The following is a 23,424-nucleotide window of genomic DNA, read 5'->3' as shown; positions in this document are numbered from 1 at the left end:
TAAAAACAATATTCAATTCAATTCAATTCAATTCAATTTTATTTGTATAGCGCCAATTCATAACAGAAGTTATCTCAGGACACTTTTCAAATAGAGCAGGTCTAGACCGAACTCTTTAACATTAATTACAGAGGCCCAACAGTACCACCATGAGCAAGCACTTGGCGACAAGGGCAAGGAAAAACTGCCTGTTAAAAGGCAGAAACCTAGGACAGATCCTCCGGCTCTAGGTGGGTGGTCGTCTGTCTCGACCAGTTGGGGTGAGAGAGAGAGAGAGAGAGAGAGAGAGAGAGAGAGAGCGACAGACAGACAGACAGGTGCACAGCAACAACAGTATTGGCAATGGCAGTCAAGCAGGACCATGGCAGGAGGCTCCACCAGGATCCATGAGAACCTGCGAGACGAGAAAGCACAAGAACTCCGGGGAAGAAGTGGAGTTAGTAACATGCATTAAAGGGGCATGAATGAGTGCAGAAAGAGAGAGGAAGAGAGTAGCTCAGTGCACCATGGGAAATCCCCCGATAGTCTAGGCCTATAGCAGCATAACTAAGGGATGGTTCAGGACTCACCTGATCCAGCCCTAACTATAAGCTTTATCAAAGAGGAATGTCTTAAGCCTACTCTTAAATGTGGTGAGGTCGTCTGCCTCCCGAACCACAACTGGAAGCTGGTTCCACAGGAGAGGAGCTTGGTAACTGAAGGCTCTGGCTCCTGTTCTACTTTTAGAGACTATAGGAACCACAAGTAGCCCAGCATTCAGAGAACGTAGTGTTCTAGTGGGGTAATAGGGTACTATGAGCTCTTTAAGATATGAAGGGGCCTGACCATGAAGAGCTTTATAGGTGAGGAGGAGGATTTTAAATTCAATTCTACATTTTATAGGGAGCCAATGCAGAGTAGCTAGTACAGGAGAGATGTGATCTCTTTTTCTAGTTCCTGTCAGTACTCGTGCTGCAGCGTTCTGAATTAATTGGAGCGTTTTAATGGACTTATTGGGGCAACCTGATAATAAAGAGTTGCAGTAATCCAGCCTTGAAGTAACAAATGCATGGATTAGTTTTTCTGCATCTGTCTGTGATAGTATGTGTCTAATTTTTCTAATATTACGTAAATGAAAGAAGGCAGTCCTAGAGGTCTGCTTTATGTGGGAGTTAAATGACAAATCCTGATCAAAGATAACTCCAAGATTCCTGACAGTGGTGCTAGAGGCCAAGTTAATGCCATCTAGAGTGATCTTTAGACAATGAGTCTCTAAGGTTTTTGGGGCCAAGAACAAGAATTTCGGTTTTTTCTGAGTTTAACATCAGAAAATTGCAGGTCATCCAGGATTTTATGTCCTTAAGACATGTTTGTAATTTAGATAATTGATTAATTTCATTGGGTTTGATTGATAGATATAACTGCGTATCATCTGCATAACAGTGAAAGTTAATGGAGTGATTCCTAATAATGTTGCCTAAAGGGAGCATATATAAAGTAAATAGTATTGGTCCAAGTACAGAACCTTGTGGAACTCCATGACTAACTTTAGTATTTTTGGAGGATTCATCGTTAACATGTACAAACTGAGAACGATCTGATAAGTATGACTTAAACCAGGTTAGGGCAGTTCCTTTAATGCCAATTTGATGCTCAAGTCTCTGTAAAAGAATATCATGGTCAATGGTGTCAAATGCAGCACTAAGATCTAATAATACAAGTACAGAGACAAGTCCATTGTCAGAAGCAGTCAGAAGGTCATTATTAACTTTAACCAGAGCTGTCTCTGTGCTATGATGAACTCTAAATCCTGACTGAAAATCCTCAAATAAACTATTGTTATGTAGAAAGTCACACAACTCTTTGGCGACTACTTTCTCCAGAATCTTAGAGAGGAACGGGAGGTTAGAAATCGGTCTATAGTTGGCTAAAACCCCTGGGTCAAGAGTGGACTTTTTAAGAAGGGGTTTAATTACAGCTACTTTAAAGGACTGTGGTACATATCCTGATAATAAAGAAAGATTAATCATATCCAGTACAGAAGTGCCAATTAAGGGAACAACTTCTTTAAGCAGCCTAGTTGGGATCGGGTCTAATAGACCGGTTGATGGCTTCGATGAAGAAATGATTGAAGTTAACTGATGAAGAGCGATAGCAGAAAAACAGTCTAAATAAATATCTAAGTTTACATTGACAGAAGTCCCTGAACTTGGAGAGCCACTGATAACTGTTGATGGCAGTTGGTGATTAATTTTTTCTCTAATAGTAATAATTTTATTATAGAAGAAGCTCATGAAGTCATTGCTACTTAAGTTTATGGGGATATGTGGCTCGATAGAGCTGTGACTCTCTGTCAGCCTGGCTACAGTGCTGAAGAGGAACCTAGGGTTGTTCTTATTTTCTTCTATTAGTGCTGAGTAATAGGCTCCTCTGGCATTACGGAGGGCCTTTCTATAAATCTTAAGATCATCTTGCCAATTTGAGCGATATTCTGATAATTTGGAAGAGCGCCATTTCCTTTCAGATTTTCTAGCTATTTGTTTTAACTGGCGGGTTTGGTGGTTATACCAAGGTGCTAGTCTCCTATGTTTTAATAATTTCCTTTTTATAGGAGCGATAGAGTCTAATGTTGATCGTAGTGAGCCTGTAGCACTATCGACAAGATTATCAATTTCAGAGGGACTAAAGTCATTATAGGACTCTGTTAAATTCAGACATGGCATTGAATTAAACACTGAAGGAATCTCCTCCTTAAATTTAGCTACAGCACTGTCAGATAGACATCTGCTGTAGGAAGTTTTGCCTAATGGCTTATAATCTAATAGTATGAATTCAAAAGTTACTAAATAATGGTCAGATAGGAAAGGATTATGTGGGAAGACTATTAAATGTTCAATATCAATGCCATATGATAAAACAAGGTCAAGAGTGTGATTAAAACAATGAGTTGGTTTATTTACACTCTGACAGAAGCCAATTGAGTCTATTAATGATATAAATGCATTACTAAGGCTGTCATTGTCAACATCCACATGAATATTAAAATCACCTACAATAATTACTTTATCTGATTTAAGGACTAAGCTTGATAGAAACTCTGAAAATTCAGATATAAAATCAGAGTACGGTCCAGGAGCGCGGTACACTATAACAAATAGAACTGGCTGCAGTGTTTTCCAGTTTGGGTGAGAAAGACTAAGAACAAGGCTTTCAAATGAATTATAATTTAGTTTAGGTTTAGGGTCCATTAAAACGCTCGAATCATATATGGCTGCCACTCCACCTCCTCGGCCAGTGCCTCGAGGAATGTGAGTATTAATATGACTGGGGGGGGTGGATTCATTTAGGCTAACATACTCCTCGTGGGACAACCAGGTCTCAGTAAGACAAAGTAAATCAATATCATAATCTGATATTAATTCATTCACTAAAACAGCTTTAGAGGACAGAGACCTGATATTTAACAGCCCACATTTCATTCTCTTATTTTGTGATACTGAGGAGTTGGTTTTAATTATTATTAGATTTTTATGTTGAACTCTAATATGTACAATATGAACATGAGAGTCAGTGTCAGTGGGGGTCCCGGGCCTTGCCAATGGGTAGAAACAGTTCTTATGCAATGAGGTTTTGGTCCTGCTGATGAGGGAAGGGACTCAAAAAATTGGGAAGGGTCGGCCACACCTCAGCGTCCTGGAGGAGTACAGGCCCTTGAGGGATAGCAAATGGTAAACAAAAATAATGAAGGCATATTGTGTAATAAAGGCATATTAAATCAGATCAGTCAGGTATAGAATGGTGAACTGGTGAATAATGGTACCATTAGCTGGCTTATGCTGCCCTTTATTGCTAAATATCTGTAGACAAAGAAAAATGGTAAAATATTGATGCAATGAATGCAATTTGGTGCAAAAGGCAAACAAATAATAACCTAGATATAAACAATAGATACGGAATATTTACAACACAAACTGGTCCATTAAGAGTATTTTAAAGCTGCAGTACATACGTTTTATAAAAAATATGTTCTTGTCATTGCTGAAACTTTCACTATATCCAGTATCCAGACAGTAGCACATGAGACAGATAATATGTGAAAAAAATCATATTCCTTGTTCTAGCTCCCAATGGCAAGAAACCTGGACGAAAAACAACCCGAGGTCAATCAGAGCCAAGAAAGATATAAAGACGCTTTGGGTTGGAAGCTTAAAGATAGTTGATTTTTTAATCTCATTCAAATACAAATATCAGTCTTTATTGTCATTTCCCAGTATCTATAGCATTTATATACATGAAATAAAATGTGTCCTCTGCATTTGACCCATCCTATATACATTACTATATAAATGAGGAGCAGTGAGCAGCCATAGGCGCCCAGGGAGCAGTTAGGGGTTAGGTGCCCCCTCAACATTTTATAATGATAATTATATATAATATAATTATATTTTACTATTACTTACTACTATTACTATTATTAATCAATTTATTTCATTTAAAACATATATTTCTTTTTCAATTAAATTAAATTAAATTATATTTGTATAGCGCCAATTCATAACAGAAGTTATCTCAGGACACTTTTCAAAATAGAGCAGGTGTAGACCTTATAAAATTATTTACCGAGACCCAACAGTTCCCACCATGAGCATGCACTTGGCGACGGTGGCAAGGAAAAAGACAGAGAGACAGAGAGAGAGAGAACAGAGGTAACGACAGAAGGACACAGACAGAGACAAGGGTGCACAGCAACAACAGTAGCAACAACTACACTAATAGTAGTGACTGATAGTGACGTAAACTTAGATAAGAACAATAGTGAAAGTTAATGGAGTGATTCCTAATAACATTGCAAAAAGGAAGCATATATAAAGTGAATAGAACCTTGTGGAACTCCATGACTAACTTTGGTATTTATGTAGGATTCATCGTTAATGTGTACAAACTAGAACGATCTGATAAATATGACTTAAACCAGCTTTGGGCTCTATCTTGCCGATCTGAAACGCAAGTATCAAATGCTAAACGCAAGTAGCTTTGTGGGCGGATCTCGGGCACTGTTGCTATTATGCCGGTGGGATAAATGACTCTTGCGCCCAGCGCAAATCTAAAATGGGTTGGTCTGAAGTAGCTACATTAGTCATAGGTGTGGTTTGGGCGTAACGTGCAAGAAACCAATCAGAGCGTCCTCTCACATTCCCTTTAAAAGCAGGCGCGCTTGTTCCATGGCGGATTGCTATTATAACGGCGGATTTGCCAGGTGCACGCCAGGAGCGGTTCACAACCGAGGAGACCGACGTTCTCGTCAGAGCCGTAAAATACAGAGGAGTGACATTATTGACATGAAATAAATGTAACACAGCCATACAATAAATCAAAACAATGTAAGGCAGCTTCGCAGGAAGAAGACCCTGGGGCCTTGGGAGCAGTGCGCACGGGCCGAGCAGTGCGCAAGGGCCAGCTGAGGAGGGAGCAGCGTGAACACCAAGGTGCAGAGGATCCAGACCTGCTTCACGCCGGAGGACCACCTGTTCCAGCAGCAAACTGGGTTTGACGTGCTGGAGCAGGAGCTGTCCGGGATGCGCCACAGTATTAATGCCCGTCTTGACCGGGTGGCGATGTTGCTGCGGCCTCTCAGGCGCATCCCCTCAAGTCTGCGCCCTTAAAATAGCATCTGAATAAGCGCCACTGACTTTAGACTAGGTTTTTCCTGGTCTGTGGCGGAATTGTTTTCTGAAACAGCATAATAGCACCAGGGAACGTTTGCGCCGGAACACGCCTCCTCTTTTCCTCTTTGCAAGTTCATTCCCTAATTTAACGACGTGCGTCGGTGGAGGGAAAATTCCAATGTGCGTGCAAAATAGGAATTATACAAGCGCCAGTGTACAAAGTCAATTGCGCTCAGTGCAAGATAGAGCCCTTAGTGCGGTTCCTTTAATGTCGATTTGATGCTCAAGTCTTTGTAAAAGAATATTAGGGTTAACGGTGTCAAATGAAGCACTAAGATCTAATAATACAAGTACAGAGACAAGTTCATTGTCAGAAGCAATTAAAAAGTTGTTATTAACTTTAACCTATGTATAACTGTGCATGTGACAAATAAAACCTCTTATCTTATCTTATCTTATCTTATCTTATCTTAACCAGTGCCGTCTCTGTGCTGTGATGAACTCTAAATCCTGACTGAAAATCCTCAAATAAGCTATTGCTATGTAGAAAGTCACACAACTGCTTGGCGACTACTTTCTCCAGAATCTTAGAGAGGAAGGGGAGGTTAGAAATCGGTTTATAGTTGGCTAAAACCCCTGGGTCAAGAGTGGGCTTTTTAAGAAGGCGTTTAATTACAACTACTTTAAAGGACTGTGGTACATGTCCCGACAATAAATAAAAGATTGATCATATTCAGTAAAGAAGTGCCAATAAAGGGTAAGACTTCTTTAAGCAGCGTAATTGGGATGGGGTCTAACAGACAGGTTGATGGCTTCGATGTAGAAATTATTGAAGTAGTTGATGCAGCTCAATAGCAGAAAAAATAATATATAAATATAATATATATCTTATAAATATATATCTGATTTTACATTAGTTAAAGTTCCTGAACTTGGAGAGACAGCGATACCTGTTATGGGCATTTGGTATTAATTTTGTCTCGAATAGTAATAATTTTATCAAAAAAGAAGCTCATAAACTTAGATTCTTCCTTATAGCACCACCAGAGGGAGCTTGCGTACCACCAATGGTACATGTACCATAGTTTAGGAACCACTGAGCCTGTTTGGACCTGGTGTTAACATGAGTCTTAGGTGATCCCATCACAAATAGACAGCTTTAAGTAAGTCAGTTTACACCTGGCATTAGAATGCGTCTCCACATGTGACCACTTATGATCAAATAAGCTCTATAGTGCTGAACCCTGCTCCAATTTTTGTTAGTCACTGTCAATTATTACTGTCTTTTTTGCTGTTCAATGCAGAGATTCATTCCTTTTTTTCTGTTTAGTGCCACACTCCTCCTTCAGGAGAGATGCTTCGAGGTGCACTATGGGATTTTATAAATGAACTATATCAGCAGGACTTTTTAAGTTTGAGTGATCAAATCACAATGTGTCTTTGAGGTCGTTTACACAAGTATTTAGCCCTGTCGGCTGTATGTCATGTTCCATACATAATTTTATGCATGATCCACGATGATAAAAATACAGAAAAAGTAAAAATTTCACACATCATGTTTTCAAGAGAGCTTATCTCTCATTAGAGTAGTTTGCACCTGGATTCAGCTCATACAGACTAGGTGCAAGATGGTCTAGTACCTTCCCTGCGACTGCAAGGGGTGATGGAATAATCCCAATCACAGCAGAAACAGGGTTTTCTCTGCTGTTGCACATATTGAAAGGGAGTCCCTAGTCCATCAAAGTATTAGTCACTTACATTTAGAGAGTTGAGTTTGAGTTTAGAGTTGAAATTGTGTGTAACTGTTCAGTGAAAGTGATATATGTAACATGTATCATCAATCATATGCTGACAAACTGATACCTTTTGTGAAACATTATGTTGGAGAGGTTTGCGTCATTTCAATGCCACAGTCGAAAGGATGTGACATTTTTTCCCACATAAAGAATGTCTGGTCATCAAAGTTTATTTTAGTTCCACTTTTTCCAGTTAGTTTTACTTTCTAAATCATTTCAGGATTTTTTGCTGTTTTGTTATAGTTTCATTTCTCTAGCTCACCATTTCCCTTTTATGAAGAAGATATATACTTTATTAATCCCCTATTGGGGAAATTCTTTTTTTCACTCTTACACAGACACATACACACACCGGCTATAATGCACTTGTGGACATGCAAACAGGGAGAGAGATGGTGGAGTGATGGGCTCGCCACGTTAAAGGCGCTCATGAGCAGTTTTTTGGGGTTATGTTGCCTTGCTCAAGGGCACCTCGGCAGTGCAGCTACCAGTCCACACTCCATATTGTGGTCTGTGGGATTTGAGCTGGCGACCCTCTGGTTGCCAAGCCAAGTCCCTACACATTGAGCTACTGCCGCCCCTTTATTGTGCCTTACTTGCTAGAATGACTTTACTGTGATTTTTATAGGCATGAACGACACGTTTTATCTGTAGCTTTTACATGTTTGCACAGTAAAATGACATGTTCACTCACTGTGATAAATATGCCACATCTGGGTCACATTCAATTCAATTCAATTTTATTTGTATAGCGCCAATTCATAACAGAAGTTATCTCAGGACACTTTTCAAATAGAGCAAGTCTAGACCGAACTCCTTATAACATGAACACGACTAGTTATCACAGTCATAATTTTTTCTCTTCATTTTTCTTCTTGTCTTTTTAAAGTGCCTATCTTTTTTATAAAGGTGAAAGTATTAAAAAAACATAATATAACACAAAATAACATAATACAAAAGATTAAAAACATAGCATGTTAATCCAAAGTCCGAAGAAATATACCGTTTTACATAAATCAAAGTGAAAACTAATGTCTCAAGGATTGCTTTTGCATTTAGGCTGTGGAATTTAAAGGTACTGAATAGAAAAAATCCCTAAATTTTAAAAAGTTTATATCAGTCCAACCCAAAAATCACCAAGGCGGGGATTAACCACAGCATGTTAATGTACAGTGTATGAATAAAACCTGGCTCAGTGAAAAGAGGAAGTGAATTATTTCTGGCAGTCCCTTACTCTGTCAGCACTTCTGTCTTCTGCTTTTGTCACCATGTCTTACTCCCGCTCTTGGACTTTCCCCACTCAGCTTGTGTGTTACTGTTCAGAAAGTGACAGTGTAGGGTGAGTAAGCTTTCGGTGTGGAGGTGTTGTGAAGTCAATCATAAGGAATAAGGAGTCTATCAGCTTTTTTCTCTCAGTGTCTGGGATAAGCTGGATGTTTGTATGAGGCTTTTGAAGGAAGAGTGATTTGTCTAAATTTAAGACATTCACTGAAATAAGAGGTAGGTGTCTTTCCTTCCTAAATGATAGCAATAAGCTGGATAATGAATCACATGAGTCACTGAGTATTTGAGTAGATTTGTTTTATTTTATTAGATTTGACCTGATTTGAAATCCTATTTTAGTTTATACTACATGGGAAAGTTCATGTGTGGCTAATATTTAGACAGCATTGACCATAAGTGCATTTTGTCAAAACATAAAAACTGTGTACATTGGTTTTGCCATGTTTGGGATGGATATTCTTTGTAGGTTTCACTAATTTGAAGGTCTGTTCCCACTTTAAAGTCATAAGATTAATTCAATTCATTCAATTCAATTCAATTTTATTTGTATAGCGCCAATTCATAACAGAAGTTATCTCAGGACACTTTTCAAATAGAGCAGGTCTAGACCGAACTCTTTAAAACATTATTTACAGAGACCCAACAGTACCACCATGAGCAAGCACTAGGCGACAAGGGCAAGGAAAAACTGCCTGTTAAAAGGCAGAAACCTAGGACAGATCCTTCAGCTCTAGGTGGGTGGTCGTCTGCCTCGACCAGTTGGGGTGAGAGAGAGAGAGAGACAGAGAGAGAGAGAGAGAGAGAGAGAGAGAGAGAGACAGACAGACAGACAGACAGGTGCACAGCAACAACATTATTGGCCATGGCAATCTAGCAGGACCATGGCAGGGGGCTCCACCAGGATCGATAAGAACCTGCGAGACGAGAAAGCACAAGAACTCCGGGGAAGAAGTGAAGTTAGTAACATGCATTAATAGGACATCAATGAGTGCAGAAAGAGAGAGGAAGAGAGGAGCTCAGTGCACCATGGGAAATCCCCCGATAGTCTAGGCCTATAGCAGCATAACTAAGGGATGGTTCAGGACTCACCTGATCCAGCCCTAACTATAAGCTTTATCAAAGAGGAATGTCTTAAGCCTACTCTTGAATGTGGAGAGGGTGTCTGCCTCCCGAACCACAACTGGAAGCTGGTTCCACAGGAGAGGAGCTTGGTAACTGAAGGCTCTGGCTCCTGTTCTACTTTTAGAGACTATAGGAACCACAAGTAGCCCAGCATTCAGAGAACGTAGTGTTCTAGTGGGGTAATAGGGTACTATGAGCTCTTTAAGATATGAAGGGGCCTGACCATGAAGAGCTTTATAGGTGAGGAGGAGGATTTTAAATTCTATTCTACATTTTACAGGGAGCCAATGCAGAGAAGCTAGTACAGGAGAGATGTGATCTCTTTTTCTAGTTCCTGTCAGTACTCGTGCTGCAGCGTTCTGAATTAATTGGAGCGTTTTAATGGACTTATTGGGGCAACCTGATAATAAAGAGTTGCAGTAATCCAGCCTTGAAGTAACAAATGCATGGATTAGTTTTTCTGCATCCATCTGTGATAGTATGTGTCTAATTTTTATAATATTACGTAAATGAAAGAAGGCAGTCCTAGAGGTCTGCTTCATGTGGGAGTTAAAAGACAAATCCTGATCAAAGACAACTCCAAGATTCCTGACAGTGGTGCTAGAGGCCAAGGTAATGCCATCAAGAATAACTATATCTTTAGACAGTCTCTAAGGTTTTTGGGGCCAAGAATAAGAATTTCGTTTTTTTCTGAGTTTAACATCAGAAAATTGCAAGCTCATCCGGGATTTTATGTCCTTAAGACATGTTTGTAATTTAGATAATTGATTAATTTCATGATCTTGATCGATAGATATAACTGCGTATCATCTGCATAACAGTGAAAGTTAATGGAGTGAGTCCTAATAATGTTGCCTAAAGGGAGCATATATAGAGTAAATAGTATTGGTCCAAGTACAGAACCTTGTGGAACTTAACATGTACAAAATGCGTACGATCTGATAAATATGACTTAAACCAGCTTAGTGCGGTTCCTTTAATGCCAATTTGATGCTTAGGTCTCAAAGAATATCATGGGCAATGGTGTCAAATGCAGCACTAAGATCTAATAATACAAGTACAGAGACAAGTCCATTGTCAGAAGCAATCAGAAGGTCATTATTAACTTTAACCAGAGCTGTCTCTGTGCTATGATGAACTCTAAATGCTGACTGAAAATCCTCAAATAAACTATTGTTATGTAGAAAGTCACACAACTCTTTGGCGACTACTTTCTCCAGAATCTTAGAGAGGAAGGGGAGCTTAGAGATTGGTCTATAGTTGGCTAAAACCCCTGGGTCAACAGTGGGCTTTTTAAGAAGGGGTTTAATTACAGCTACTTTAAAGGACTGCGGTACATATCCTGATAATAAAGAAAGATTAATCATATCCAGTAAAGAAGTGCCAATTAAGGGAACAACTTCTTTAAGCAGCCTAGTTGGGATCGGTCTAACAGACAGGTTGATGGCTTTGATAAAGATTGATAGCAGAAAAACAGTCTAAATATATATCTAAGTTTACGTTAGCAAAAGTCCCTGAACTTGGAGAGCCACTGATAACTGTTGATGGCAGTTGGTGATTAATTTTCTCTCTAATTGTAATAATTTTATTGTGGAAGAAGCTCATAAAGTCGTTGCTACTTAAGTTTATGGGATATATGGTGGTGTAACAGATATATGGTGTGTGTCTGAACTGTTGTGTTATGGTTCTTCTTAGGTTCAGGTGGTTTTCTATACAGAACCAATTTCTGTTTTGTCTGAGTTTAACATTAGTAAACTGAAGGTAATCCAGGTTTTTATGTACTAAAGGCATGCTTGTAATTGCTTGATATAATTGGGTATAATTTGCATAACAAATAAAGTTAATGGAGTGATTCCTAATAATGTAATTTATTGAGCATGGAGGATTAATCATTAACATTTACAAACTTCTCACAAATACCTAGCATTAAACCGGCTGTAGCTCATCTTGTAGCTGCCAGTAGTTCCTCATAGGACGCTGATTGGTCCAAACCACTGTGGTTGGACACAAGTCTTTAAGTCATTTAACTCCCACATAAAGCAGACCTCTAGGACCGCCTTCTTTCATTTACGTAGGCTTAAGACATTCCTCTTTGATAAAGCTTATAGTTAGGGCTGGATCAGGTGAGTCCTGAACCATCCCTTAGTTATGCTGCTATAGGCCTAGACTATCGGGGGATTTCCCATGGTGCACTGAGCTCCTCCCTTCCTCTCTCTTTCTGCACTCATTCATGTCCCATTAATGCATGTTACTAACTTCACTTCTTCCCCGGAGTTCTTGTGCTTTCTCGTCTCGCAGGTTCTCATGGATCCTGGTGGAGCCTCCTGCCATGGTCCTGCTTGACTGCCATTGCCAATACTGTTGTTGCTGTGCACCTGTCTGTCTGTCTGTCTGTCTGTCTCTCGCTCTCTCTCTCTCTCTGCCTCTCTCTCTCTCTCTCTCTCTCTCTCTCTCTCTCTCTCTCACCCCAACTGGTCGAGACAGACGACCAACCACCTAGAGCCGGAGGATCTGTCCTAGGTTTCTGCCTTTTAACAGGCAGTTTTTCCTTGCCCTTGTCGCCAAGTGCTTGCTCATGGTGGTACTGTTGGGTCTCTGTAATTAATGTTGAAGAGTTCGGTCTAGACCTGCTCTATTTGAAAAGTGTCCTGAGATAACTTCTGTTATGAATTTGCGCTATACCAATAAAATTGAATTGAATTGAAGTCTGGCAAGATGGGTTATTGCGTGAGCTTGTGATTTTGATATCTTGTGAGTCCAGCTGCCTGTCAAGGTTAGGTCTTTGAATTGTCTTAAAAGTCTTGCAAACAAGGAATTATTGTCCCATGACATAAACACAGTAATAATTAAAATATATTTAAGAACATATTTTACAAAATATTGTCACTGCTTCTGCAATTTGACCTCAGGCAGTGTTAATCTTGAACACTGTCTGTCTGCTCTGGTGTCGGACTACCAGCTGCCTGCCGATGTGCTCAGCCTGAAGGAGCGTTGTGCTGTCACCAGGAGGGAATTGGCGGTGCGTCTCAGTTCACCTCATGTTGCTCACATCAGACAGAGCTGTGACACCAAGGTAGGACTCTGACAGGCACTAATCACTCCTAATGTTTTCCTCCCATTCCCCTCCTCAAACTGTATTTCATTTTTGTTTCGAATTTTATTGTCTGCAGTACACTCAGTTACACATCTGCACTTTCATTGTGTTTGCCAGGTGCAGCAAATGATGAAAGCAGCAAGGAATGGTACCAAGGACAGTTTAGAAAAGACAAAGTTAGCCATGATTCGCAAAGTGTCTTTCCTGCAGAGAAAAGACTCAGCAGGTACAGAAACTGGAACTGGAGTTTGTAGAAATCAAACATTCTCAGCAGACAAATAATAACTAGATGTAGAGCTCAGAGCTACCACAGCAGATTCCTGTGTTTCTTTCTCTGTTTGAATTAACTGTTTGATTTTGCAGGTGAGGGAAAGGATGACGCAGGTTACATGGATGTGTCTGTGTATGAGTTAAGGCACCCTCCACCACAACTCTGCCCCATGCCGGAGGGGCTCAGCAGTCAGCAGGTGGGTGTATAGATGTCATTGTGGTTACACTGTGGTGTTCATGCACGTGCATGAAAATGACCAGATCATCTTAGAAGGCCAGTTTATGTTCTTTAAAATGAGGGAATGATTAAATCAAGCATTCAGTTTATTAAGATAGCAGAATATACTTATTAGGCCTTGCATTATAATCATTAGAACTTCCAATGATTAACATCAGTATTTGTAACATTTATCAATTTTACTGCAAATATACAATCAGTGTAGAGTAAATACCATCACCTTACGCTTAGGGGTTTCTTATATTACCTCAACTGTAAAGAGAACCAGGCCTTTAGTTGAAAGAAGACCCTGTTTTAAAGGTCCAGTGTGTAGGATTTAGTGGACTCTAACGGTCACCTTCACGTTTTAATTATGTAGGAGAAACTACAGTGATTGCATGATATGATAAAAACATTGTATTGCAATTATTTTTACTTATATTATAATTTTGATATGATTCACGATTAGTGGGAATGAGCATTTTTGCATTCCAATTTTCACTCTCACTGAAAAAAACTGTTTAATTCATGATGATTTGTTGGGGTTTGTACCAAACAAACATGTTTTTTAAATCTGGAGATTTAACTTTTGTAGGCCAGGTCATCCTGGCCTACAGCTGTTATTTGGGACAATGTCGTTATTTTAATATCAGCTTTTATTTGATCATTTACAGGATGTAGGGTGGTATTGCTAAAACAGTATATTGGTGTAACCACTTAATAGTAATGGGAAGCTTGTTTATTCAACGTTAAAGAGAATGTTAGAATTTCTCACTGCCTCCTTCAGGTTGTCAGACGTCTCATCCTCAGCTCCATCGTGCAGAGTGAGAGCAGCTACCTGGACTCTCTCAAGAGAATCCTCCAGGTGAGTCACACCTCTCCTCAGATAACAGGGAATGGCCTTGTTTTTTTGGGAGAAAGTAACAATGAAACATATTTAAGGACTTAAGGACTAGTAAGTCCAGCTGTTTCTGGATCATGTTTACTGCTCATGTGGAGACTTTTTTGGAACACGACACCAGAGCATCACCGATGGTGGAGCTAGTTTGTGATTCCTTCAGACAAGTGACATTTTAACTCATTATTTAGGAATTAAAGAATATATATATGAAATTTAAATCATTATATAGCAGCAAACAACTATTAGCTATATAAAGATAAAGTGGAGTCATGGTGTCACACTCCTTCTGCCTCTGTTGCTATCACAGCCTCTCTATGGTTTGTTTTCATAGCTGGTCTGCCCCCACTGAAACTGCAGTTTTTTTCATCTACGTAGGTGAATAAAGGATGTATTTCAACCAAACTAGATATGTACGGTAAAACTACCATTTTTGTCTATGGAGTCTGGTTAGTGATAGTGATATTACAGCTGTTTCTGGTTAAACAAAAGGTCTATATCTGTAGGGATCCTTTCCACAATGTTGTCAGAGACTTGGAATAACAATCTGAAATCTGTGTAATGTATGGAAGCTGAAAGAAACATAACCACAGATATATCAGTATGCCACTTTTCTTTGTCTGCCAGGAGTACCAGAAGCCTTTGCTGGAGCCACAGAGCTGTATCCTTAACCCCAAGAAGGTGCGGCAGATCTTTTATCGTCTGCAGGAGATCCATCAGTGCCATTCAATGTTCCAGATAGCTCTGGCATCCCGTGTGGCAGAGTGGGATCACAGTGAGAGGATTGGAGACCTGTTTGTCGCCTCGGTCAGTCACAGAGACCTTTCCTTCTGACTTTTCTTCCCTATGAGTGTTGGGAAGGAAGCTTTCTGTTACACAGACAACATTACGCAGCTGTTTTCAAAGGCTGAGTGGTTATAACCATGACAAATGAATGAAGTGATCTTCACTTTAAAATTATTGGAGTGCCCTTTTGATATGCAGAACCTTTATAATAAAAAAAAAGAGGATATGAAGTGACCTCTGCCAGCTTCTCTCTGTGGATGAGTTGTCTCAGAATAAAGTACACTGATCCTGTTAAATGAGGAAATGTCACCAAATGGAACAGAATGGTTTGAGTCTTTTAATATTTGTCATTGTGTAATAATAAGAACATGAAATATTGGCAGTGTCATCCTTTAAATTTTAAGCTGGATTATAGTTTTTTTTTTTATTCAATTCAATTCAATTCAATTTTATTTGTATAGCGCCAATTCATAACAGAAGTTATCTCAGGACACTTTTCAAATAGAGCAGGTCAAGACCGAACTCTTTAAAACATTTTATTTTTATGTGATCAATCAAAAAGCCTTTGTTTAACCCCTGAAAATCCAGTTTCCCTTTTGTAAGTAGCTTTAAGCAAACTCTTTATTGAAGCTATAGATGTTCACATTGAGTGAAATATTGAAACCCAAAGTTTTTACGGCTGCACTATCATTCCATCAGATCAAATTATTTTAGATGTCTTGTCAAGTCAAGTCAGCTTTATTTGTCAAATATGCTATACATGCACGACATACAGCACAGATGACCCACTCGGACCCACGGTGCAAACAGGCAATATGAATAGATTGTAGAAAAGACATAAAATAAACAATCAACAATTAACAAGACATAAAATAAACAATCAACAAGACATAAAATAAACAATCAACAATCAAGGCAGTATTTACAGGACGAAATAAAAATAGGATAAATAAATAAGTATTTAAACAGGTGAGGTAGTGCGGTGTAGTGCAAATAAACAGGGGAAAGTGGAATGTGCAGTCCCTGATCATTTCATACATTTCCCCAAATGACATATTTGTTATATTTAGGCTATTTGGCATCTTTACTAGAATTTTTAGCAAATCTTCAGAAACACTGGCAGTGAGTAACGGCAGAGGTTGAGTTTCGTTCCAGATTTGCAGAACGTTGAAGGCAAACTGTAGCTTGCTAGTAAAGGCTGTGGCTAGCAACCAAAACAGTAATAAATCCAGAACAAGCTAGAGAACCACCCATGCTAATGCGTGGTATGTTTTTATACCGTTATAGTGGTAGGGGTTATATAAGTATGGCTCCAGTACGTCAGTGAGCCATAATTTCAGACCCACCCCAAAAATTCTAAACTGGTTTAAAAAAAAAAAATAGGAATAATAATTTAATTATATTTATTTTCAGCAATTATTTTTAACATGCACAGCAACATTATAATACCACAGAGTCCTGATGTTGTATTCTTTCCTTTACAGTTTTCGAAGTCCATGGTTCTGAATGTGTACAGCGACTACATCAACAACTTCACCAATGCCATGGCACTGATCAAGAAGGCCTGCATGTCCAAACCTGTTTTCTTGGACTTTCTTAAGGTGCTCACACTTTGTTTTTTAAACATGTGGTCTAGTGCTGGCTCTCTTTTGAGTTGTTGACACCCTGTCTTTTTCATCTGTCTGTCAGAAGTGAAACACACCGATTTTATCCCATGCTATTATTTATACAATTCACAGTGCTCAACAAACACTGAACTTGATACATTTATATTTTTGCATTTGATGACTTTCTCCTGCGTGTTTAAGTGGATACATACAGTAGTGTCAACATTTACATCAAGACTGAAGCTCAACACCAAGGCAATAAAGGAGCAAATGATGCTGAAGGTTAACAGGGAGAGTGAGCACAATATAGGAACTTCCTGCATGACACAAATAACCAAACAAAATCAATTATGCAACTGCATCAAGCTGCAGTAGGTTAATTCTCTAAAAAAAAAAAGTTGATTCGTTGTTTTCGTTGAGACCTGGTTGCTTCTTGCAAATGCCATTAGGAGCACTATAAAGGAGCCAGAGGAACCTGATTTTTTCACAGGTTATCTGCTCATGTACTAGTATCAGGATATAGTGAAGGTTTCAGCAAATATAAGAAAAAGTTATTTTTATGAAAATAACCTACTTCAGCTTTATGAAGTTTGGATATTATTACAGTTTCTGGAGTGTTCTTGCATTTGTTAAATAGCTCTAGTGGCAAATTTTAAGCAACTGTTAAAATTATTTTTTTGAAAGGGTCAAAAAAAGGAATTAGATTAAATTGAAAATTAAAGTAAAGCACAATGGTAATAATACCATTATCATTATAAGACAGAGACAAAGGTGCACAATTCAATTCAATTCAATTCAATTTTATTTGTATAGCGCCAATTCATAACAGAAGTTATCTCAGGACACTTTTCAAATAGAGCAGGTCTAGACCGAACTCTTTAACATTAATTACAGAGACCCAACAGTACCGCCATGAGCAAGCACTTGGCGACAAGGGCAAGGAAAAACTGCCTGTTAAAAGGCAGAAACCTAGGACAGATCCTCCGGCTCTAGGTGGGTGGTCGTCTGTCTCGACCAGTTGGGGTGAGAGAGAGAGAGAGAGAGAGAGAGAGAGAGAGAGAGAGAGGCAGAGAGAGAGAGAGCGAGAGAGAGAGGCAGAGAGAGAGAGAGCGAGAGACAGACAGACAGACAGACAGGTGCACAGCAACAACAGTATTGGCAATGGCAGTCAAGCAGGACCATGGCAGGAGGCTCCACCAGGATCCATGAGAACCTGCGAGACGAGAAAGCACAAGAACTCCGGGGAAGAAGTGGAGTTAGTAACATGCATTAATGGGACATGAATGAGTGCAGAAAGAGAGAGGAAGGGAGGAGCTCAGTGCACCATGGGAAATCCCCCGATAGTCTAGGCCTATAACAGCATAACTAAGGGATGGTTCAGGACTCACCTGATCCAGCCCTAACTATAAGCTTTATCAAAGAGGAATGTCTTAAGCCTACTCTTGAATGTGGTGAGGGTGTCTGCCTCCCGAACCACAACTGGAAGCTGGTTCCACAGGAGAGGAGCTTGGTAACTGAAGGCTCTGGCTCCTGTTCTACTTTTAGAGACTATAGGAACCACAAGTAGCCCAGGATTCAGAGAACGTAGTGTTCTAGTGGGGTAATAGGGTACTATGAGCTCTTTAAGATATGAAGGGGCCTGACCATGAAGAGCTTTATAGGTGAGGAGGAGGATTTTAAATTCAATTCTACATTTTACAGGGAGCCAATGCAGAGAAGCTAGTACAGGAGAGATGTGATCTCTTTTTCTAGTTCCTGTCAGTACTCGTGCTGCAGCGTTCTGAATTAATTGGACTCTTTTAATGGACTTATTGGGGCAACCTGATAATAAAGAGTTGCAGTAATCCAGCCTTGAAGTAACAAATGCATGGATTAGTTTTTCTGCATCTGTCTGTGATAGGATGTGTCTGATTTTTCTAATATTACGTAAATGAAAGAAGGCGGTCCTAGAGGTCTGCTTTATGTGGGAGTTAAATGACAAATCCTGATCAAAGATAACTCCAAGATTCCTGACAGTGGTGCTAGAGGCCAAGTTAATGCCATCTAGAGTGACTATATCTTTAGACAATGAGTCTCTAAGGTTTTTGGGGCCAAGAACAAGAATTTCGTTTTTTTCTGAGTTTAACATCAGAAAATTGCAGGTCATCCAGGATTTTATGTCCGTAAGACATGTTTGTAATTTAGATAATTGATTAATTTCATTGGGTTTGATTGATAGATATAACTGCGTATCATCTGCATAACAGTGAAAGTTAATGGAGTGATTCCTAATAATGTTGCCTAAAGGGAGCATATATAAAGTAAATAGTATTGGTCCAAGTACAGAACCTTGTGGAACTCCATGACTAACTTTAGTATTTTTGGAGGATTCATCGTTAACATGTACAAACTGAGAACGATCTGATAAGTATGACTTAAACCAGGTTAGGGCAGTTCCTTTAATGCCAATTTGATGCTCAAGTCTCTGTAAAAGAATATCATGGTCAATGGTGTCAAATGCAGCACTAAGATCTAATAATACAAGTACAGAGACAAGTCCATTGTCAGAAGCAGTCAGAAGGTCATTATTAACTTTAACCAGAGCTGTCTCTGTGCTATGATGAACTCTAAATCCTGACTGAAAATCCTCAAATAAACTATTGTTATGTAGAAAGTCACACAACTCTTTGGCGACTACTTTCTCCAGAATCTTAGAGAGGAAGGGGAGGTTAGAAATCGGTCTATAGTTGGCTAAAACCCCTGGGTCAAGAGTGGACTTTTTAAGAAGGGGTTTAATTACAGCTACTTTAAAGGACTGTGGTACATATCCTTATAATAAAGAAAGATTAATCATATCCAGTAAAGAAGTGCCAATTAAGGGAACAACTTCTTTAAGCAGCCTAGTTGGGATCGGGTCTAATAGACAGGTTGATGGCTTCGATGAAGAAATGATTGAAGTTAACTGATGAAGAGCGATAGCAGAAAAACAGTCTAAATAAATATCTAAGTTTACATTGACAGAAGTCCCTGAACTTGGAGAGCCACTGATAACTGTTGATGGCAGTTGGTGATTAATTTTTTCTCTAATAGTAATAATTTTATTATAGAAGAAGCTCATGAAGTCATTGCTACTTAAGTTTATGGGGATATGTGGCTCAATAGAGCTGTGACTCTCTGTCAGCCTGGCTACAGTGCTGAAGAGGAACCTAGGGTTGTTCTTATTTTCTTCTATTAGTGCTGAGTAATAGGCTCCTCTGGCATTACGGAGGGCCTTTCTATACATTTTAAGATTATCTTGCCAATTTGAGCGATATTCTGATAATTTGGAAGAGCGCCATTTCCTTTCAGATTTTCTAGCTATTTGTTTTAACTGGCTGGTTTGGTGGTTATACCAAGGTGCTAGTCTCCTATGTTTTAATAATTTCCTTTTTATAGGAGCGATAGAGTCTAATGTTGATCGTAGTGAGCCTGTAGCACTATCGTCAAGATTATGAATTTCAGAGGGACTAAAGTCGTTATAGGACTCTGTTAAATTCAGACATGGCATTGAATTAAACACTGAAGGAATCTCCTCCTTAAATTTAGCTACAGCACTGTCAGATAGACATCTGCTGTAGAAAGTTTTGCCTAATGGCTTATAATCTAATAGTATGAATTCAAAAGTTATTAAATAATGGTCAGATAGGAGAGGATTATGTGGGAAGACTATTAAATGTTCAATATCAATGCCATATGATAAAACAAGGTCAAGAGTGTGATTAAAACAATGAGTTGGTTTATTTACACTCTGACAGAAGCCAATTGAGTCTATTAATGATATAAATGCATTACTAAGGCTGTCATTGTCAACATCCACATGAATATTAAAATCACCTACAATAATTACTTTATCTGATTTAAGGACTAAACTTGATAGAAACTCTGACAATTCAGATATAAAATCAGAGTACGGTCCAGGAGCGCGGTACACTATAACAAATAGAACTGGCTGCAGTGTTTTCCAGGATGGGTGAGAAAGACTAAGAACAAGGCTTTCAAATGAATTATAATTTAGTTTAGGTTTAGGGTCCATTAAAACGCTCGAATCATATATGGCTGCCACTCCACCTCCTCGGCCTGTGCCTCGAGGAATGTGAGTATTAATATGACTGGGGGGGGTGGATTCATACTCATACATACTCCTCGTAGGACAACCAGGTCTCAGTAAGACAAAGTAAATCAATATCATAATCTGATATTAATTCATTCACTAAAACAGCTTTAGAGGACAGAGACCTGATATTTAACAGCCCACATTTCATTCTCTTATTTTGTGCTACTGAGGAGTTAGTTTTAATTTTTATTAGATTTTTATGTTGAACTCCTCTTGTTTTTATTTCTTTAAATAATTTAGGTGGTCGGGGGACAGACACAGTCTCTATGGGGTTTTGGGTGGGTGACTGTTCTAAAGAAAGAGCAGAGAAGTGTGTAAGACAGCAGCTCTGCTTCCTGGTCCTAACTCTGGACTGTCAGGTTTTAGAAATAAACTTCGCCATATTTCTAGATAAGAGAGCCGCTCCGTCCAAAGTGGGATGGATGCCGTCTCTCCTAATCAGACCAGGTTTTCCCCAAAAAGGCTTCCAGTTATCAATGAAGCCCACATCGTTTGCTGGACACCACCTCGACAGCCAGCGGTGGAATGACGACATGCGGCTATACATGTCATCACTGGTCACATTGGGGAGGGGTCCAGAGAAAACTACGGTGTCCGACATTGTCTTAGCATAATTACACACCGACTCCACATTAATCTTAGTGACCTCCGATTGGCGTAAACGGGTGTCATTACCGCCAACGTGAATAACAAACTTATTATTTTTACTTTTATCTTTAGCCAGCAGTTTTAAATTTGATTCAATGTCGCCCGCTCTGGCCCCAGGGATACATTTAACTATGGCCGCTGGCTTCGCTAACTTCACGATTCTGACTATGGAGCTGCCAATTATCAGAGTTGGTTGCACAGCAACAACTACACTAAGAGTAGTGACTGATGATGACCATGAACATTGTGTTGTCTTTCAGGCATAAATTCAAATGAACTTTTATTTTGAAGAGACTCTTATTTTGAAGGGCTTTTGTCTCGCCGGAAAGTTCCTGGTTCTCAGGTTGTTTTGATCAGTAGTTTGAGGAGGCTAGCTGGATTTACACAGCTACATTTCTGTGTTCAACTGCATGTATTCAACACTGTAAACGCCACAGAGGCAACGTCGTAAGTGAATAATTTCATAGTTATATTCATAAGTTAGTGGTAAAAATATTATTTACATGAAGAAGGCATTTGATTTATTTGTATTTAAAAACGTTTTATTTACACTTATTTACATGAGAAAAGCACATGTTACAGAGCTGAATGGTAATTTTTATATTTGTCTTTGTTACAGTTTTCACTCTGACCTTGTAAAATGAGAGAAAGAGCCACAGTAAAGAGCAACTAAAGCTTACTACGACTCAAGTCTTCATTTGAGAGGAAGAGTTTAGCTAGTTGTATAGCTGCAGTTGCTACACTGCAGTGAGGACAACATAGTGAAAAGACGTTAAAAGGCTGGCGTCGTACACCGTGCTAAGATGGAAGCTAAACAAAGTGACAAGATTTCTGTGGTTAGTAGAAGAAGTTCACGGTCATCTGCAGCATCCACTAGCTCATTAATACGTGCACGAGCTAAAGCAGAGGCAGCTAGAACACGTCTTGCATTTGCTGAACAAGAAGCTAAAGCTAAAATAGAGAGACTGCTAAGGAGGCAGAGCACCAAAAGAAAAGGCTGACAGAGAAGCTACATATCAGCTGGAAAAGCAAAGAAGGATGCTGAGCTAGAAGCGCTCACTATCCGCAGAGAGGCAGCAATGGCTGAAGCGGAAGCAGCCGTGTGGGAAGCAGCAGACGCAACAGAAAACTACGTGCCGTTAGACAAGTAGGCCCATCAGAAGAGGATAAAATGTTACAGACAGAAGAATACATTACATCTCACTTCAACCCACAATCATATAAAGGCCATCCTTCTACCGACTCCCCAGCTCAAGCAGCCATTAAAGCTAGCCAGTCACCAAGTCAGCCTCCTGGTGTGTACGTCCCACCATCAGTCAAGATAGAAAATCAGGCTCCACATGGAGAATCTGACCGGCAGAGGGACTCCACAATGAGCCACACCAACTTGAACAGGTCATCACAGCCCTTCTATCCCCAGAGTGCGCCAACAACTTCCCACAGCGGACCCACGACTGAACACCTGGCACAGTACCTAGCTCGTCGGGACCTGGTGAGTTCAAGTTTATATCAATTTGACGATCAGCCTGAACATTATCGTGCTTGGCAGTCATCATACATCAGTGCCACTCAAGGGCTAGGCCTCACAGCTACTGAGGAATTGGACTTAATGACAAAATGGCTTGGTAGAGAATCCAGCAACCATGTCAAACGTCTACGGTCAGTGTACATAACAAACCCATTCATAGCACTCACAAAGGCCTGGGAACGCCTCCAGGAACGTTATGCAGCACCTGAAATCATCGAAAAGGCTCTTTTTGAACGGCTCGATAATTTCCCAAGAGTTTCAGGAAAAGAACAGTTGAAGCTACGAGAACTAGCAGACTTGTTAATGGAAGTGCAGTGCGCCAAGGAGGATGGCTACCTCCCAGCTCTCTCCTATCTGGATACTGCACGCGGCATCGAACCCATAGTTGCAAAACTGC

The 23,424-nt window shown here is 39.6% G+C and overlaps 2 protein-coding genes and 1 long non-coding RNA gene across 9 annotated transcripts in view; 2 read left to right on the top strand and 1 right to left on the bottom strand.

Annotated features, from left to right (window-relative positions):
• LOC127377785 (rho guanine nucleotide exchange factor 10-like protein) overlaps nucleotides 1–23,424 on the top strand; it is a 103,344-nt gene that overhangs the window by 39,744 nt on the left and 40,176 nt on the right. For 3 of the 5 annotated variants that reach the window (XM_051425998.1, XM_051425996.1, XM_051425997.1), the window contains 6 exons: nucleotides 12,807–12,920; nucleotides 13,059–13,167; nucleotides 13,305–13,408; nucleotides 14,216–14,293; nucleotides 14,954–15,133; nucleotides 16,597–16,713. In XM_051425998.1, the coding sequence (XP_051281958.1) occupies nucleotides 12,807–12,920; nucleotides 13,059–13,167; nucleotides 13,305–13,408; nucleotides 14,216–14,293; nucleotides 14,954–15,133; nucleotides 16,597–16,713 (702 nt within the window). Of the gene's footprint in view, nucleotides 1–8,574; nucleotides 8,942–12,756; nucleotides 12,921–13,058; nucleotides 13,168–13,304; nucleotides 13,409–14,215; nucleotides 14,294–14,953; nucleotides 15,134–16,596; nucleotides 16,714–23,424 lie in introns of those variants that run through there. The other 2 variants (XM_051426000.1, XM_051425999.1) reach the window with 2 other exon arrangements.
• Nucleotides 22–21,738, bottom strand: LOC127377810 (uncharacterized). 3 transcript variants are annotated; one of them, XR_007887753.1, is made up of 2 exons: nucleotides 18,108–21,738; nucleotides 22–569 (listed from the first exon to the last, which is right to left on the bottom strand). XR_007887753.1 is itself a non-coding variant. In XM_051426066.1 (2 exons), exons 1-2 carry the CDS (start codon nucleotides 20,924–20,926, stop codon nucleotides 11,235–11,237), a joined length of 1,353 nt encoding a protein of 450 aa, XP_051282026.1. In that variant the 5' UTR covers nucleotides 20,927–21,564; the 3' UTR covers nucleotides 11,150–11,234. The 3 variants fall into 3 exon arrangements, 1 of the variants encoding a protein (XP_051282026.1); XR_007887754.1 differs by lacking the exon at nucleotides 22–569 and adding an exon at nucleotides 9,714–9,814; XM_051426066.1 differs by lacking the exon at nucleotides 22–569 and adding an exon at nucleotides 11,150–11,286 and having other exon boundaries at nucleotides 19,626–21,564.
• On the top strand, nucleotides 519–12,552 carry LOC127377843 (uncharacterized). The gene is made up of 2 exons (XR_007887769.1): nucleotides 519–637; nucleotides 9,883–12,552. It is a non-coding gene; the product is annotated as an uncharacterized LOC127377843 (long non-coding RNA).

The sequence above is a fragment of the Dicentrarchus labrax genome, unplaced genomic scaffold, assembly GCF_905237075.1.
Source record: "Dicentrarchus labrax unplaced genomic scaffold, dlabrax2021, whole genome shotgun sequence".
In the NCBI taxonomy this organism is placed as follows: Eukaryota; Metazoa; Chordata; class Actinopteri; family Moronidae; genus Dicentrarchus; species Dicentrarchus labrax.
The sequence above is the reverse complement of the archived record's forward strand: the minus strand, read 5'-3'. Positions and strand labels throughout refer to the sequence as shown.